This window comes from Mizuhopecten yessoensis, unplaced genomic scaffold (assembly GCF_002113885.1).
Source record: "Mizuhopecten yessoensis strain PY_sf001 unplaced genomic scaffold, ASM211388v2 scaffold716047, whole genome shotgun sequence".
Lineage (NCBI taxonomy): Eukaryota > Metazoa > Mollusca > Bivalvia > Pectinida > Pectinidae > Mizuhopecten > Mizuhopecten yessoensis.
In genome coordinates, this window is record NW_018479921.1 from 96,575 (window position 1) to 110,696 (window position 14,122).

Sequence of the window (14,122 nt, forward strand, 5' to 3'; positions counted from 1 at the left end):
ACCTGTTGACATGTTGAGACTGGCATTCACTTTCTCGTATACGATGCCAACAGTCAGCAAATGACTTTGTTTGTCCGCCTTGAGAAATTCCTAAAATAATTTTGAAATTGACCAATTAAGAGTTAATGTATCTGAACATCTAAATATTTTTATTGTTGAAAACACATCCTTTATGGCTGTAATTCATTTCCACAATAATTCATGAATGTTTAAAGACGCAGAGCAGAAACTGTAAAACAAAACTGACACTTGTGTAATTGTCCGACTTCACTAGAACCAATTGATGTACATTGTTGGTGTTAACTTAAGGAGTTGTGGCACAGTCTAATGCAATTTTATAAGACATTAATTAAAATAAATTTATATACTCTGATGATATTCCGATAACTCGTAAGAATGCAGCACATTTCTTTAAGTATTTCCCCATAATTCATTATGGCTGGTAAAAATCAGGAGGGGATGAATGAATGTGTACCCCTCCTGAGAGTTGGGGGAGCCTCGCGATAAGTATGAAGAATTGGGGTATAGGAATTGTAAGCACGGAGTGCTATCAGACATTACATAAGCTATCTAATGTTATATCATAATCATATCTGTAACCCATGGTGTGTCGGTAACGAAGTAAATCTCCACTGCTGTCAATAAATATATTAAACCAATAACCTAGATTTCAGTTTGACATTTATACCCGACTATCTTGATCAATTTACGTTCTTATTGTAATGAGTTTATGTAACTCATTCCCTGCTAATTATACGGCTCTCTTATAAACAGGCAGAATGACATCCCATAATACTCCATGGCCACTTAATTAGTTAAGTTGATAACAATTAACATAATAGCCAATTAACATAATAGTTGTTTGTCTGATTAGACTGTGTCAGGTATATATTACAAGCAATTATGAATATACGTATGTGACACATGGTTTAAATGTCCTTGTTTGTCCTTGTGACAGTGTCTAGTAAACAGAACCAAGACCTAGCAATGTTCTTTGATGGTCCAAGATGTCTGGGGAAAATTCATTTAATAAAGTTGCTTTCAGCTTCTAACAAAATTAGTAAAATAGTTAAATATTAAATTACTCCTACAAATGAAAGCATATATTCTCAACTTGTATTTAACTGTATGTAGAGCAAGGGGCAAATAACTAGTTGTAGAACCACCACTCAACCAGACAGTAATGAGAACTTCACAACAACACGGGTCCAGTAATTACACATGGTCGGTCAAACCTTGACCTTTAATTGCGACAGACTGATTTGAAGTAATGCCATATCTTTGGAAAGAACATCAACAAAACCAGCACAACTATTCCTCATTCATAGAAACGGAGACAAATTGATCGTCGGTCATCTAGTACTAACTCACGACCAGGTTAGGTACCTGGAATTCATTCATGCCTAGTCAGGCAACATGCACTCTTTGTATGAGGATATGTTCATCTACAGCCAGAAACAATGACATTCAGAAATGGCCAAGAAGGCATTGCGTCTCGCTGATGTTACCACAAAGGAATACAAAATTACAACAAGATGAAGAAAAAAACAGTATTTACTACAGGTGACATAACATTTAAAAAGAGTACTGGTAGGGAGTTGGGCTGGAATACTGACACCCTTAAACATTTCATAGACAAGGCAGTTCTTATAGGTTATGCCTGAGGATGCAGTTCACTAAAACTGTTAGGTACCCTGGTGAACTTAAAAAACATTAAATATGTATTCACAGTATTAGTGTGTATAGAGTCGAGAGATGATTTACACCAACAATGGCCCGACCCATCCGTATAATGAAGCCATTTCATGCCCCCTTGTTCTTCAATGCACGACAATAATTTGAAACAGAATTAATGAATTATTGAGATTCCAAAAATAATTATTAGATTCTACAGATACCTCATTGAATATACAAGTCCAAACATCTCTCTGAGCAATCTATTTCCAATCCCACAACGATACATCTCCCCATTAAAATGGAGTTATTAAGATGCCAGCTGATTTCACAGTTAGTAGCTGCATCATTAATTGATGTAATGTCTTCGCTACGTCTCCATGTATTCCACTTGTATCATTATACAAATTTGTATCCTAACTAGGCTTCTGCTGGTATTGAATAATTATTATACAGTGTTAAAAATTTCATAAGCTCTAAGCCTGCTATAGAGTTAATGGTTGTTTTTGTTTTAATTATTATACCAAACACTCGTTTTGATCTATTTAAAATCATACTCATTAAAAGTCAACAATGCAGGAAGCCTTTGATATGCAAGTGCAAGCCCTGATAAAGTTGTTCATATTTTTCCAAATGTAGCTTTCCATTCATAATTCAAAGCCATCCGGATATCAGAAGTAAATTGACATCAGATGACAAAGGTCTCTTACAGATTATTTCAAGGAGAAAATTTCTACAATTTCAAACACTCATTGAAACAGATGCGATATGTACACCAGCACTAAATACAGCCATTAACAGAGCTGTTTAGTAATGGTAAATAGGAATCTCATGGTAGCACCAGGTTTTCAAAATAGTTTTGATGCAGACACTGACAGCTTTTGGATCAAACCCACGAAAGGAAATGCATCAAAGTGTTGAGTAGTGGATCAATGGTGGACAGATTTCACTAAAAACGAGTCGACACAAATACATCAATATTGCTACCATTAGCGAAATTCTTTAAAAAAAACTGTTCAACATTGATGATAAGTTTGATTGTGGCCAATGGAGCATTGCTTTGTCCATGTCAACCTAACAGCGATCTAAAACATTTGATTTATTAGGCAACACTTTTTGATGGTTATGTTCAACAATTTCGTCTTTTTTTGTGCGTTTGAGTACAAGTTTAATTAAATTTCTGAAACTACATACAATTTTTGTATCAATTTGGTTAAGCTTTTATGGACATCATAAGTGAAATTTTCAAAAACTTAGTATTTCAATATATGTTAATTGCAGACTTTAAAAAAAAATCTTCATGATAAGTCACCAGCCTGGAATAGAACAAAGAAGAAAGGTTTCCCGACTTTCTGCACTAATAAAACAAAGTCATCTCTCCAGATCTACACAAAACTTTACCACAACAAAGATTACAAGAAGAAATCCTTAATAAATGAGGAGATAAAACCGTGTATCTCCCTCGTAGGGATACAGCACTTTGTCCACCAGAAGGTGTTACAGACTCTGTTATCAACTCATCGTACCCCAACATCCACTAAATTAATTGCAAAGAAATAAATCTGCATCACATTAAAAAACAGTCCTTAGACAGCTACTGCATTACATTCCGACCAAATTCAAACATACGAGAGATTACCGTGGGTATATACCCATCGTTTAAACATCAAAAAGGAAACAAGATGGCAGAGCGACAGACAATCCCTAAAACTAAAGACCTCTGATATACCTAGATATGACTTTGAAGAAAACAGACTTCAATTACAACTGATTAAAAGCTCTTAATCCTCACAAACAGATACATTTGGCGCTAGCTCTTTAAAAGGTTTTCTCTTTGAGGTGGCTAAGTTTTGCGGATTAGCATAACAGACCTACTCGGCAAATTCTACAAAACTTCACCTCTCCTTTTTATACAGTTTTCTAAGTGGTGACACAAACATCTTTATCAATAAACTGGAATCAATTTGATAAATTGTAATTGATTACCATGTATTTAGCACGAGAATCATTCCTGTAGCAGTGTTGACCAGTTGGTCGAGGAATTTAAATTAATTTGTAGATATACACGGTTAGAGCCTCCGATGCCTCGCGAGTACCTGTGTTTACATTCACACGAATTGTAGCTTTTATCATGGGCCTTTATCAGCTTGACATTTTATATCTGTCCAATTTAGCCATTTGTTGAATCAGTGTCTTACTAACTCGACTATTTCCGATGATTAAACATTATAATTGTTTGAGTCAACAGGGGAATTCCTGCCTATCGGATCTTTGGCGTACAAATAAAGCACTTTTTCACATCTTTTATCTTGACTTCTTATCGACTTAGATGTCCATTGCATCGCACATCAAAATGAAACGGAATTTGTCTATTTGTAATATGGCCACAGACTGGCCCACATTTATCTAAAACTTTGACGTTTATGAAGATGTCTAATACAACAGACAAACATCAGATCAGATATCACAGGGGGGTTAGTCTTGTCATTTCATTTAAACCTCCAACTCTCATGGGGTCAGAAGTAAATACCATTGAAATAAAAATACCAAAGATGTCATCCGCAATATAGAAATTATTGATCAATATAAATAAAAGGAAGAAAAATGGATTTTGATTAAATCCATCTTATTGAAAACTGAATGAGAAATTAGTTTTTCATTCTGCTATGTTCTTACAAGTCAATCAACCCCTGTTTCCAGCCCTATGGTTCTCACCACTAGGGGGGGCCAGCCCAGGTAAAACTGGGGCACCCCAGATCAGAGATGCCAGCACCAGAACAGATAAATAAAATCCATATCATATCCCCACTCCGGACCTGCCCCTAGATAGGACACAACAAAGAAAATCAGATAAATATTATCATTGTACCATTATTTCTGTTTGGTGTAGCGGGGTTGGATAGCCAGAATTAAGACCATGTGTCCATAGTTTGGTGGATTCTCCAAGTGGCTGATTAGGGCCAGGCTAATTGGTGACAAGACCCGATTAGGGAGGGGCTTTATGCAGACTTTATGTTTCATACTGTGGCATAAATGCCACTGAAACAGTTTAGGGGGATCATAAAGTCATAAAATAAGAGATACTTTCTCAGTATTCCTGTTACATTTCCTTTCCTGAGAAATGTAATGAATTCAAGTGTTCTAGCATTCAGTGATAACATTTGTCTACTTTTTCAAAATGGGGAGGGTTAATTGTTTTTGTTGTCAGGGTAACAGAATGATAATTATTGAATTGTTGTGTTGTAAGTATTTGGTGAGGTATTTTATCATCTAAGGAAACTGTACACCGGTCATAACCTAATCTTGATTTACGACAAAGACACTAGTTTATATGCCAGAGCCAAACTACAAAAGGGCACCCTTAACCCTAACTTGCCCCAAGATCATTTGATTTATGCATATTTTGATAATTGTAGCCTCAGTGGGGTTTGTTTGTCTAATACTTCAAATTCAATGTAAAACTATTTATCTTTGGGATTTGAAAGCCGGTGAGGTTGGTTAAGAGTATTTTTATTTCAGAACTCCAGAATACTAAATACTATCAAACAGATAAGTACTGCTAATTTGTCAAGCTAGCATCCCCAAAGTATAGCTTTTAACTCCCTCGGACAGATGGTGCTGGTCAAATAAAGTTAGGGCGCCATAAAATTAACAATATGGTTTTATTTCATTTGAGACTGTTGTACAAAGATACAAATAGTTTTAAATCCATTTGCTCCACAATAAATGTACAGAACTCGGTTCAATAAAAGGTGTCTATTTCTTTTAATTGTCTCCTACAAAATTTTATTTATTTATGCAGAGTGTAATAAAAGTTTACTACCAAAATCAAACAAACACAAGTATTGCCCATATAGGGGAACTTGGCTATCAAACACTTGTAAATTTAATTTTCTATACCTGGGTTTTTATATCGAAATAAATAAAAGGCATTTAAAAAGTACAAAACTTCTAAATCGTTTTATTAGGGACACAGTTAAGCTTGATAAAAATACTTTAAATATACAGCAACCGTCACAATATAAAACACAAAACTTGTTGAGATTTGTTGATAAAGTGATGACAACCGGTGAACTAACAGAAAATGTAGCATTTCACCATTTGTATTTAGTATCACTTATTAAAAATATTTAAATTATCAGTTCTTTTTTACTTAACAAAATTTCAAAGTATAAGATGGTTTAGCATTTTGATTTCAAAAAACATCTCCAATATTCACACATCTGAATTAAATAAGAATATTTTATTGTTATCTTTTAAATTATCAACCTCCAGAAAAAAAGAAAACTTCATCATAATATTTTGTACAAACTGTGTTTTGTCTTATGAGTGTGTGGCAGAGATAACACGAGGGTCCAGCTATCTCTTAGGAGAGAAATGATGAGAGGAACAATCTATAACATTTGATGAAGATATTCCTAGTACCACAATAAAGGAGAAAGGTGTCTAGGGAAGGTCCAGGCTGGTTAACAGACGGCTCAGTGAACCCACCTATCAGAACCCTGGTGCACTACCATAACAGGGTGCTTCAAAAACAAACTGGTTCCTATCTCAAATTTAATGGTGCATTTCAAAACCCTTGCTCTGTCATGTAAGCTCCACTGGTATTCTAATGCTTACAATTCAGGGCAAATCTTTCTGTGCAAGTTTTATGGTAGAAAAACTGCAATTATAAACGAACTGGGTGAACCTACATGCTTGACTGCTCGAGTTACATAACATACTGGGTTTTCTCTTGCATGTACTATGCTGCTCCCCCGTGTTTTGTAGGTTTTATTGCAAAAACTATATAATTTTCTTTGAAATAACTAGACGCTTAGCAACGAGTTGACCAAATGGTGCTAATTGTGACAGATGCACAAACAAGCACTATCGAAAATAAACACTTTTGAAATAAATTACTTGCACTTATGAAAATTACCTACCAAGAGAAACAAATGTTTCTACTCGTAAAAGGAAGTGACCAAAAAATTGAATAAAAGATCAAATTAAAACTTAGTATCAAATTGTAATAATAATAAATCAGTGTTATTATTCCAGTGTAAAGCCAGCCTGACAGTGCTATATAAACCTCTACATTGTATTTTACAACTACTTAGAAGAATATTGATTTGTCTATTTTAAACAAATTCTGAACAGAAACACATATATCTATTTCTAAGGATCTTATATAGGATCTTATATACATGTGTAAGTCTTACGGCCCATTCTGAATGATACTTTGTTGTGTGTGAAATAAATACAATAAATTTAAAAACTTCAAATGGGCAAATTAATTAAAATACATTGAGACATTGTCATGTAAGCAAGTAATTAACATATTCATATACATTTTAAGTTCTTTTCTTCAGTTTTCCAGTTGAACACACGAGAAGGCTTCCTTCTACCATGATATTTGTAATTTCTAGCATAGAAATCGACTTCAGATCAGAAAACCACAAAATGTTGAATAATTTGAGATATTTAATTTAATATCAACGATGCCCATTTTTTTTATCTGTTTCAATAATCCATTGGAGTCAGCCACAGACAACACATTAGTGGGTCCGGTATGATTACAAATCATCACTGCCAGTCGTGCCTATTCTAACAATCACACGTCCACTTACAGATCTTTTGTAGCACTTCTATTTGATGTTGAAAACAAGTCTTTTATAATTCTCATTTTTTATTGAATCAACATTAACATGAATACACGCTTTGATACCGGAAACAAAAGTATCCGACATATCAGCGAGTCCTAACATTGGAGTTTATCATTCCGTTATTATGACAACTTCATCGATTCCTCCAGTAAAACGTCGGGTCGACAACCATTGTGGCCGGGATTCTAAACATGTGACCACTAGCCCAACAATTAATATCACGCTTTGTTATTGTACCTGGAATTTAATTTAAATCTGTGGAAACCCGATATATATTCGGACTAGCACCTTTGTTTACGGCCGATAACAGTAATAGACGTATCCCCCTGTATCATTTCCACATGTCGCCGAAAAGATTTTCTTTGAGGGCATGTAAAGACTTACCAAGTAATCAGCACTTTCCCGTTATCATATAAATAGGTATTGTGACTATGCATATATCTAAATGTATTAAGTACTGACTCTACCTTTTGTTCTGTAGTCGAACTGCCACAACGGTAAAATGGTGCCTCTTCACAAACCGATGACGTTTTTAGACAATAACGCGACTATTTGAAACTCGTGTAAAAATACACGACAAATTAAACAAATCAGAGTGTCCATCTTACGAAACGATTTAGCTAAACCTTAAAGCGCAATATGCACCTTTTAAAATGTGAAAAAATGACGGAAAAGGGATTACCTCTGCTACTGCCGAACATTTCAGTCTCCCTACCAACATAACATTTCAGTTGGTAATTTTAGCTCTGAAACGGCATATATAATGAAATATAAAAAGTCAGCTTTTGAAATGTTGACATTAGGAACTAGATGTTACGTTTTCAGAGATTTTATTGTTCGGTCTAAAACATTTCAAAGGGCGCCAATGACTCGGAAGCGGGATAAACCATCCGCGATGACAAATAGTTCGGTAACAGAACACATAATGTAAGGATGTTCGCCTAAATCAACACACAGCGAAACAAAATCAAATTATTTTACAAAATGCGTCATTTATAAAAAGTTTGTAAATCTGTAGATAAATATATATGCAGATGCTTGACGCACGTGCGTATTTTTTTATGATCACAAAACAAAAACAAAATTATTAGAAATTTTAAGACATATACCATGGGGTAGGGAAATCATTTTAATGTGTCGATTTCTGTGCTTGGTGGAGTAATTGTGGTTGTCGCGTGCTGTAAAACCGGAACAGAGTAGCGTCATCGGAAGTGGCAGTTTGTTGATATCAGCCAGCGGAGCGTCTACTTTCGGTTTATACATTTTCTAAAGCTTTTCCTATATTTGCTTAGGAAATAAAACGTCGATATCTTGATAATATTTCCAATTACTTATTGTTGAAAGAGAAACACGTAAACAAACCGTCATATGCATGAATTCGGACAAATCAATCTAATGCAAATACACCGCGTATTTGTTTTGAGAACTGGAAACATTTGTACCCAGGTGCGAATCAATTCGATATTTGTCAGTAAATAGTTGTTTTTCGTCCACTTTCACTCAATCAATGCCATTCATTAGCGTTTCAATATAAATGGTTGGTATAATTGCCTGTTTTGACCAAAAACAAATACTGATTACGGGTCGAGCCCTGACCCGTTTGTATCGGAATTGTAATAAGTGTAATAGCGGGTAGGATATCGGGGCTACCAAGTGCACTGATTGACCGTTTCTGTGACGTAGCTAAAGCTACAATTTATTTTTTAGATAATTGGTAATAAAGGGGTGGAATTAGTACTTCTAACAATGATCCGTATACATACTACTACCGGTCATTTACCTATCAAACCAATTCACATTTACAAGCAAAACCATCAACAGTTAATATCATATATATATAATATTAATGATTTTAACAAAAACTCTGATTTGTTTTCAAATAGTTGTAGAACACTGTAATTACAACAATATGTTGTCAATTAATTTGTATTCATTTTAAATGGTGTGATATGTAACATCGCATTTTCTCTAATGATTTATAAACCCATATAAGCTTTATTGGGAGTGAATCGATCTTCAAACGAACACGTGTGTTTTGAAATAAACCGGGTTGAAACTGCTTCGTCGATAAACAATGCCCACGTGACAGAAGGCGTCTAGGGAATTGACCTTTGACCCAACACGTCCCTTCTGCTCTCATCAGGTTTAAACGTTTCTTGTGGCATTAGCATCAATTCGGCAAAACTTGATTTGACAAACGTTTAGTGAAACATAATTGTAAAGAAACCACTACGAATATTTGTAAAATAATCGTTTTATCTATATTCCATCCTTACATTAATTTCTAGACAATTTCACGGTTGTATTGGAGAAATTTGACAGGAGTTGACACTTTCAACATTGTAGTAGAGATAGACGATATTCGGTGATAAACACAGAGGCTGTGGTTCACCGACCACCAAAGGCAGAAATGGATTTCACAAGAGGAGTAGACACACAGAACGATATCTCAGGCCATTCGCTTGTTCTCTTTTATTAATGAATAATTTCTTCAAATCATCTTTCAGATCGTATTTCATTTGTCAAAAATAACCCTACAAACTTGCAATTTACGAGGTCCGTTTTCCCTACATCCATTCTCCGATTTCTATTACTGAATTTCTTAATCTTCTGTCATCGTGTTCATACTGAAAGCTACAGCGCATTCAAAAGATGCTTTTTTATAAAGATGAATCGGAAACCGTATAGAAATATCCGGATAGCCAGTGGGTACTTAACCCCGCCCATTATCGCCGCGGATGAATACAATGTGAACTCTAGTCAACCGTAAAATAATTAGACAGGCATCAGAAACATTGCGGTACCAACCCGAATTATATCTGTTGGTGTTTATCATTTTTATCAATTGAAAATTCTTAGTTGTGTACATCATTCTTAAACCATACCTTCCTTGATCTGAACACACAAAACACACGTTAACCTTTTTATCTGTCCCAATAATTATCTCGGATTTATCATTGAATAAACGATAAGGATACACTGACAAACAATTGAATATGTTTTTGTAGCCAGGAGAGATTAAGATAAACAAATAAGCGTCGCAAGTCGAGAAGGAAAACATCCGATTCTGAAGATCGCTTTATCATTTCAAGTGGCAGATTGCATGAATTTCTGTAATAAGACGATCAGAAAATAAATATATTTTTGACATTTGGACTTAGACAACTAAACCATTTTATACCTTACAGATAAGATTGAAGTGAAGATGGTGCTGAAGTAATTCATTTTGGGATAACAAGATATCAGTGCGGACCTTATATAACTCCTTCATCTATAGGCTCCGCTATTTCTCTGGTAGCAGGACAAATTGTTTGTCTGGTAACTGAAATCTCGACCAAGAAGCATTACTTAAACAAAAGCCTAATAAAACTTTCGACAGCATACTATCACAATAAAACTTAGGATATGTCAAAAGCTAGAATGTACATTTTAAGAAGATAAACTGATTATTTCTTGTCAGTTTAACTTGAACAAATCTTATTAAATTTACTTTCAGTTATTGGCGAAACCTAGTACGACTCTGGTAATGTCGCCTCACACACGCAGACCTAACCAAAAACACATGCCTCATTTCCACATCTTACATTTCTACATCCGCGAACATCATCTCCGTCTCGACGTTTATTAAATTTCCTATATGATTTCTGTATCACATGTCATTACGTGTATGTAGTGGAGTCGAGGATGTGTTCCGCATCCTGGCAGGGAAGTCCATCAAAATCAGTCCCACCCAAATACCCCAGGCTCCCCCTCCCAGTCACAATCTCTCAGACTTTAGATCACACATGCAAGTTAATATAATTGTAATTAGGATAATAAAAAGAGCCGCCGTTTTTCAGTTTAGAATTTAACAGGTGATGTGATAAAACGTCTGGCTAATGATGGACTTTTATTTGTTATACAACTCTTTATAAGCATTACAAATAATACTATGACACCTTATTAAATTTCCATGTTTTATATATATTTAATCGTTATCGGGACTTGTTTACAATTAAGTTGTATTTCTTTTGAAATTAATTTTCAAAACTCTAGCGATATATATACTTTAAACCAATTTTTGTCCTATTAATATATAAAAAAATATTTATCTAGCTTTAAGTGCATCAAATCTAATTGCAAGTTAATATGATGTACAAATTTCATGTTTTAGTCATGACTTCCTACTGGGATACTGTAAATTGTCACTTCCAATGAAAAGCCTCCCTATTTGAATTCGTAGACAGATAATTGTTATCGCTGGAATAAATAGATAGACTAGCCAAGTTTACAAGAACGTGTCAACTTCAATTCCCAACGCCGTCAGTCGGGTAGTTTATCGTCGGTTTAGAGTTAAATTTATCTTTTATTTGGTCATATCAGGTGGTATCAAACCAATATCTGGGCAAACTTTTATCAGATTAATAGCAATGGTTTTATTTGTTTTACTGATAACTTCAAGAAAATATAATCAAATGTATTACTCTAAAGATTTTATACTGAAATGAATTTCATTTCAAACAAAGGCTGAGAAAAAGAAATAAACTAACTGGCACCTCTCAACAATTATAAATATTTTATTGAAAATTATAAATCTGCGGCATGGCAAATTTCCAGAGCTACTGGATTTATTGATTGAGTTTTGGTACACATATTTTCTGCCTGTAAATAATAATTTTATTTAAGTCTTTTTTTATAAATATTCTTGTTTTTTTAAGGACAAGGAATTTGTTAGGAAATATGTCAGTGGAATAAAAATAAATCAATCTAATAAATTGTTCCAGGTGTGAACAGGTATTCTGATTCTTTTATCAATGTGCCGCCAGGTCGATCTGAGGAAGTCTACGGCTAGAGTGGCACCAAGAAACTGAATGGCGTCTAATACAGGAGGGAAGCAGGTCGATATCAGAGTTGTAATAATTATACTCCACAATATGTATTCATTATGAAATGTCGTTTTTGAAATCTTGAGTTCCTTACTTTGGCCGAGATAGGAGAATTGATCGAGCTTGTGTTTCTGAAATCTTTGCGTCCCACGTTTGTTCCGTCATTGTTCATTGTGTCTGTGTTTATTATATACAAATATGAAGTGTTTTACAGATTTTTATTTTCGTTCAAAGATATAATAATCAATTCTTGTATTTATTTAGTAGAGGAAATGGCGAATAGATCGAATCATTTAAACAGATTTAGATTGGAGACAATGAAATATACTTCTTTGTTATTTTTAAAGGCAAAAGGTTTGGAAGACAACGGCTAAAAGGATCTTTTTAACAAAGACAAAGTCGTGTTCTCCATTTCTGACAATTATATTAGGGAGGGGTTTAGGTAGGTATTCATTACAACTGTGTAGGGTGCGTCATACGACAATCGGGGGTAAACAGGTACGATGTGACCAAAAACAACAGGACGGGGGATGTTTTTCTCTGTGATTCATGCAAAATCGACTACAGTTGCAATAATCTATATAGAAAATATAATCAACACAATAATTAAGTATAACAATTTTACAAAGTACATGCAAAAAAATGATAGAAGATAAATGAAAAGTAAAGTAACCCAATAAAGAATATCAAACTGGCCCTTCTGCAAGTTTTCAAATCTGGTCTATTAAAAAAATTGTAACTTTTTCAAATTAGTTTCCACTTACTTTGAATTTGTGCAGTCTTCATAGAGGATGTCAAACTCCTTACACGAGATGAGCTTACATCGGTTCACCCCGGGCTGGATGGAGCCCAACCCCCGGAGAATTCGCACCTGTTCCACATTGCAGACCACGGGCAGGATGTCCAGTCTTTTGAGTTTGGTGTAGACTGTGTGAAGTCCTCCCACAAGATGTTTCAGGAAAAGTTCAAAAGCCTGGGGCAGGCAGATAAGTTCCCGGCCGTCAACCACAAATGCTGCAACTTTAGCACTTCTATATTCAATTAATTTACAAATATTGTTGTCCGGGTTACACGCTATTGGCGGTGGTGAGCTGTATGTCGTCGCCTTGTGAAGTTTACTAAGTAAACTATTGTTGTGATTTACCGTCGGAATCATCCCGTGTGTGAGGCTGATCGTCCCGGGGGTAGGTCCTGGGCTGGAGTGGGCCCGAGGGGGTGAGGGGTAGGGATCGCCTTTAAGGTGTCCTAATGGAGACTCCATGTAGTCTGAGCCGATAGTATGCATGTACACCTCCTACTATCGACTACTAGTAGATAAATATTGCTGCTTTCTCTTTACAAATGTAGATCTATATCCGTCAATGGAAAATTATATTCTGGAGTTGCAATTCAACAGTTCTGTCACTTCAATGTACTGATCCCAACCGAATGGAAATGTTCACCTATTATTACCTCAACCGAATCAATCGTAAAGGCTCTAACCGTGGCGACACAATAATAGCCCTGCACACAGATATTATTCCTATAAGCGTGTTTTTGTAAGATAAATACAACCTCGCTACTTAGGCTGTTATGTGCCTAATCGGGGCCTGAGAGCGTACCACTGCGCATGATCACACCGGAACTATTTTACAACGTAAACACGGGGTATTGCACACACGCTCTGACAGGGCCTATGACATGTGTATACGAACATGTGATAGATGTCAGATACATTACAAGGGGGTGTTTTGTGATACGTCTGAAGACTTCAGTGCGGGCGGAGTTAAAAACATACACGTTTAACACAGGAAAAATGAAATTTAACATAAATATTTTTTACAAAATTGGATTCTACAAATATCGATTATTCTTACTCCTAAATACGTTATGCTTCAGTGAATAATTTTCTAAAATCGATGGAAAGTGACTTGTTACAATCGATGGCTGAATTCATAG

At 35.2% G+C, this 14,122-nt stretch overlaps 1 protein-coding gene across 2 annotated transcripts in view; it reads right to left on the minus strand.

Annotated features, from left to right (window-relative positions):
• The window catches only part of LOC110441590 (dachshund homolog 1-like), a 95,451-nt gene extending 81,688 nt beyond the window's left edge, over positions 1 to 13,763 (minus strand). For both annotated transcript variants that reach the window (XM_021484782.1, XM_021484781.1), the window contains exon 1: positions 12,949 to 13,763. In XM_021484782.1, coding sequence (XP_021340457.1) covers positions 12,949 to 13,469 — 521 coding nt within the window. In that variant the 5' untranslated portion in view covers positions 13,470 to 13,763. The remainder of the gene's footprint in view (positions 1 to 12,948) is intronic.
• Between the last annotated feature and the right edge of the window lie 359 nt (positions 13,764 to 14,122).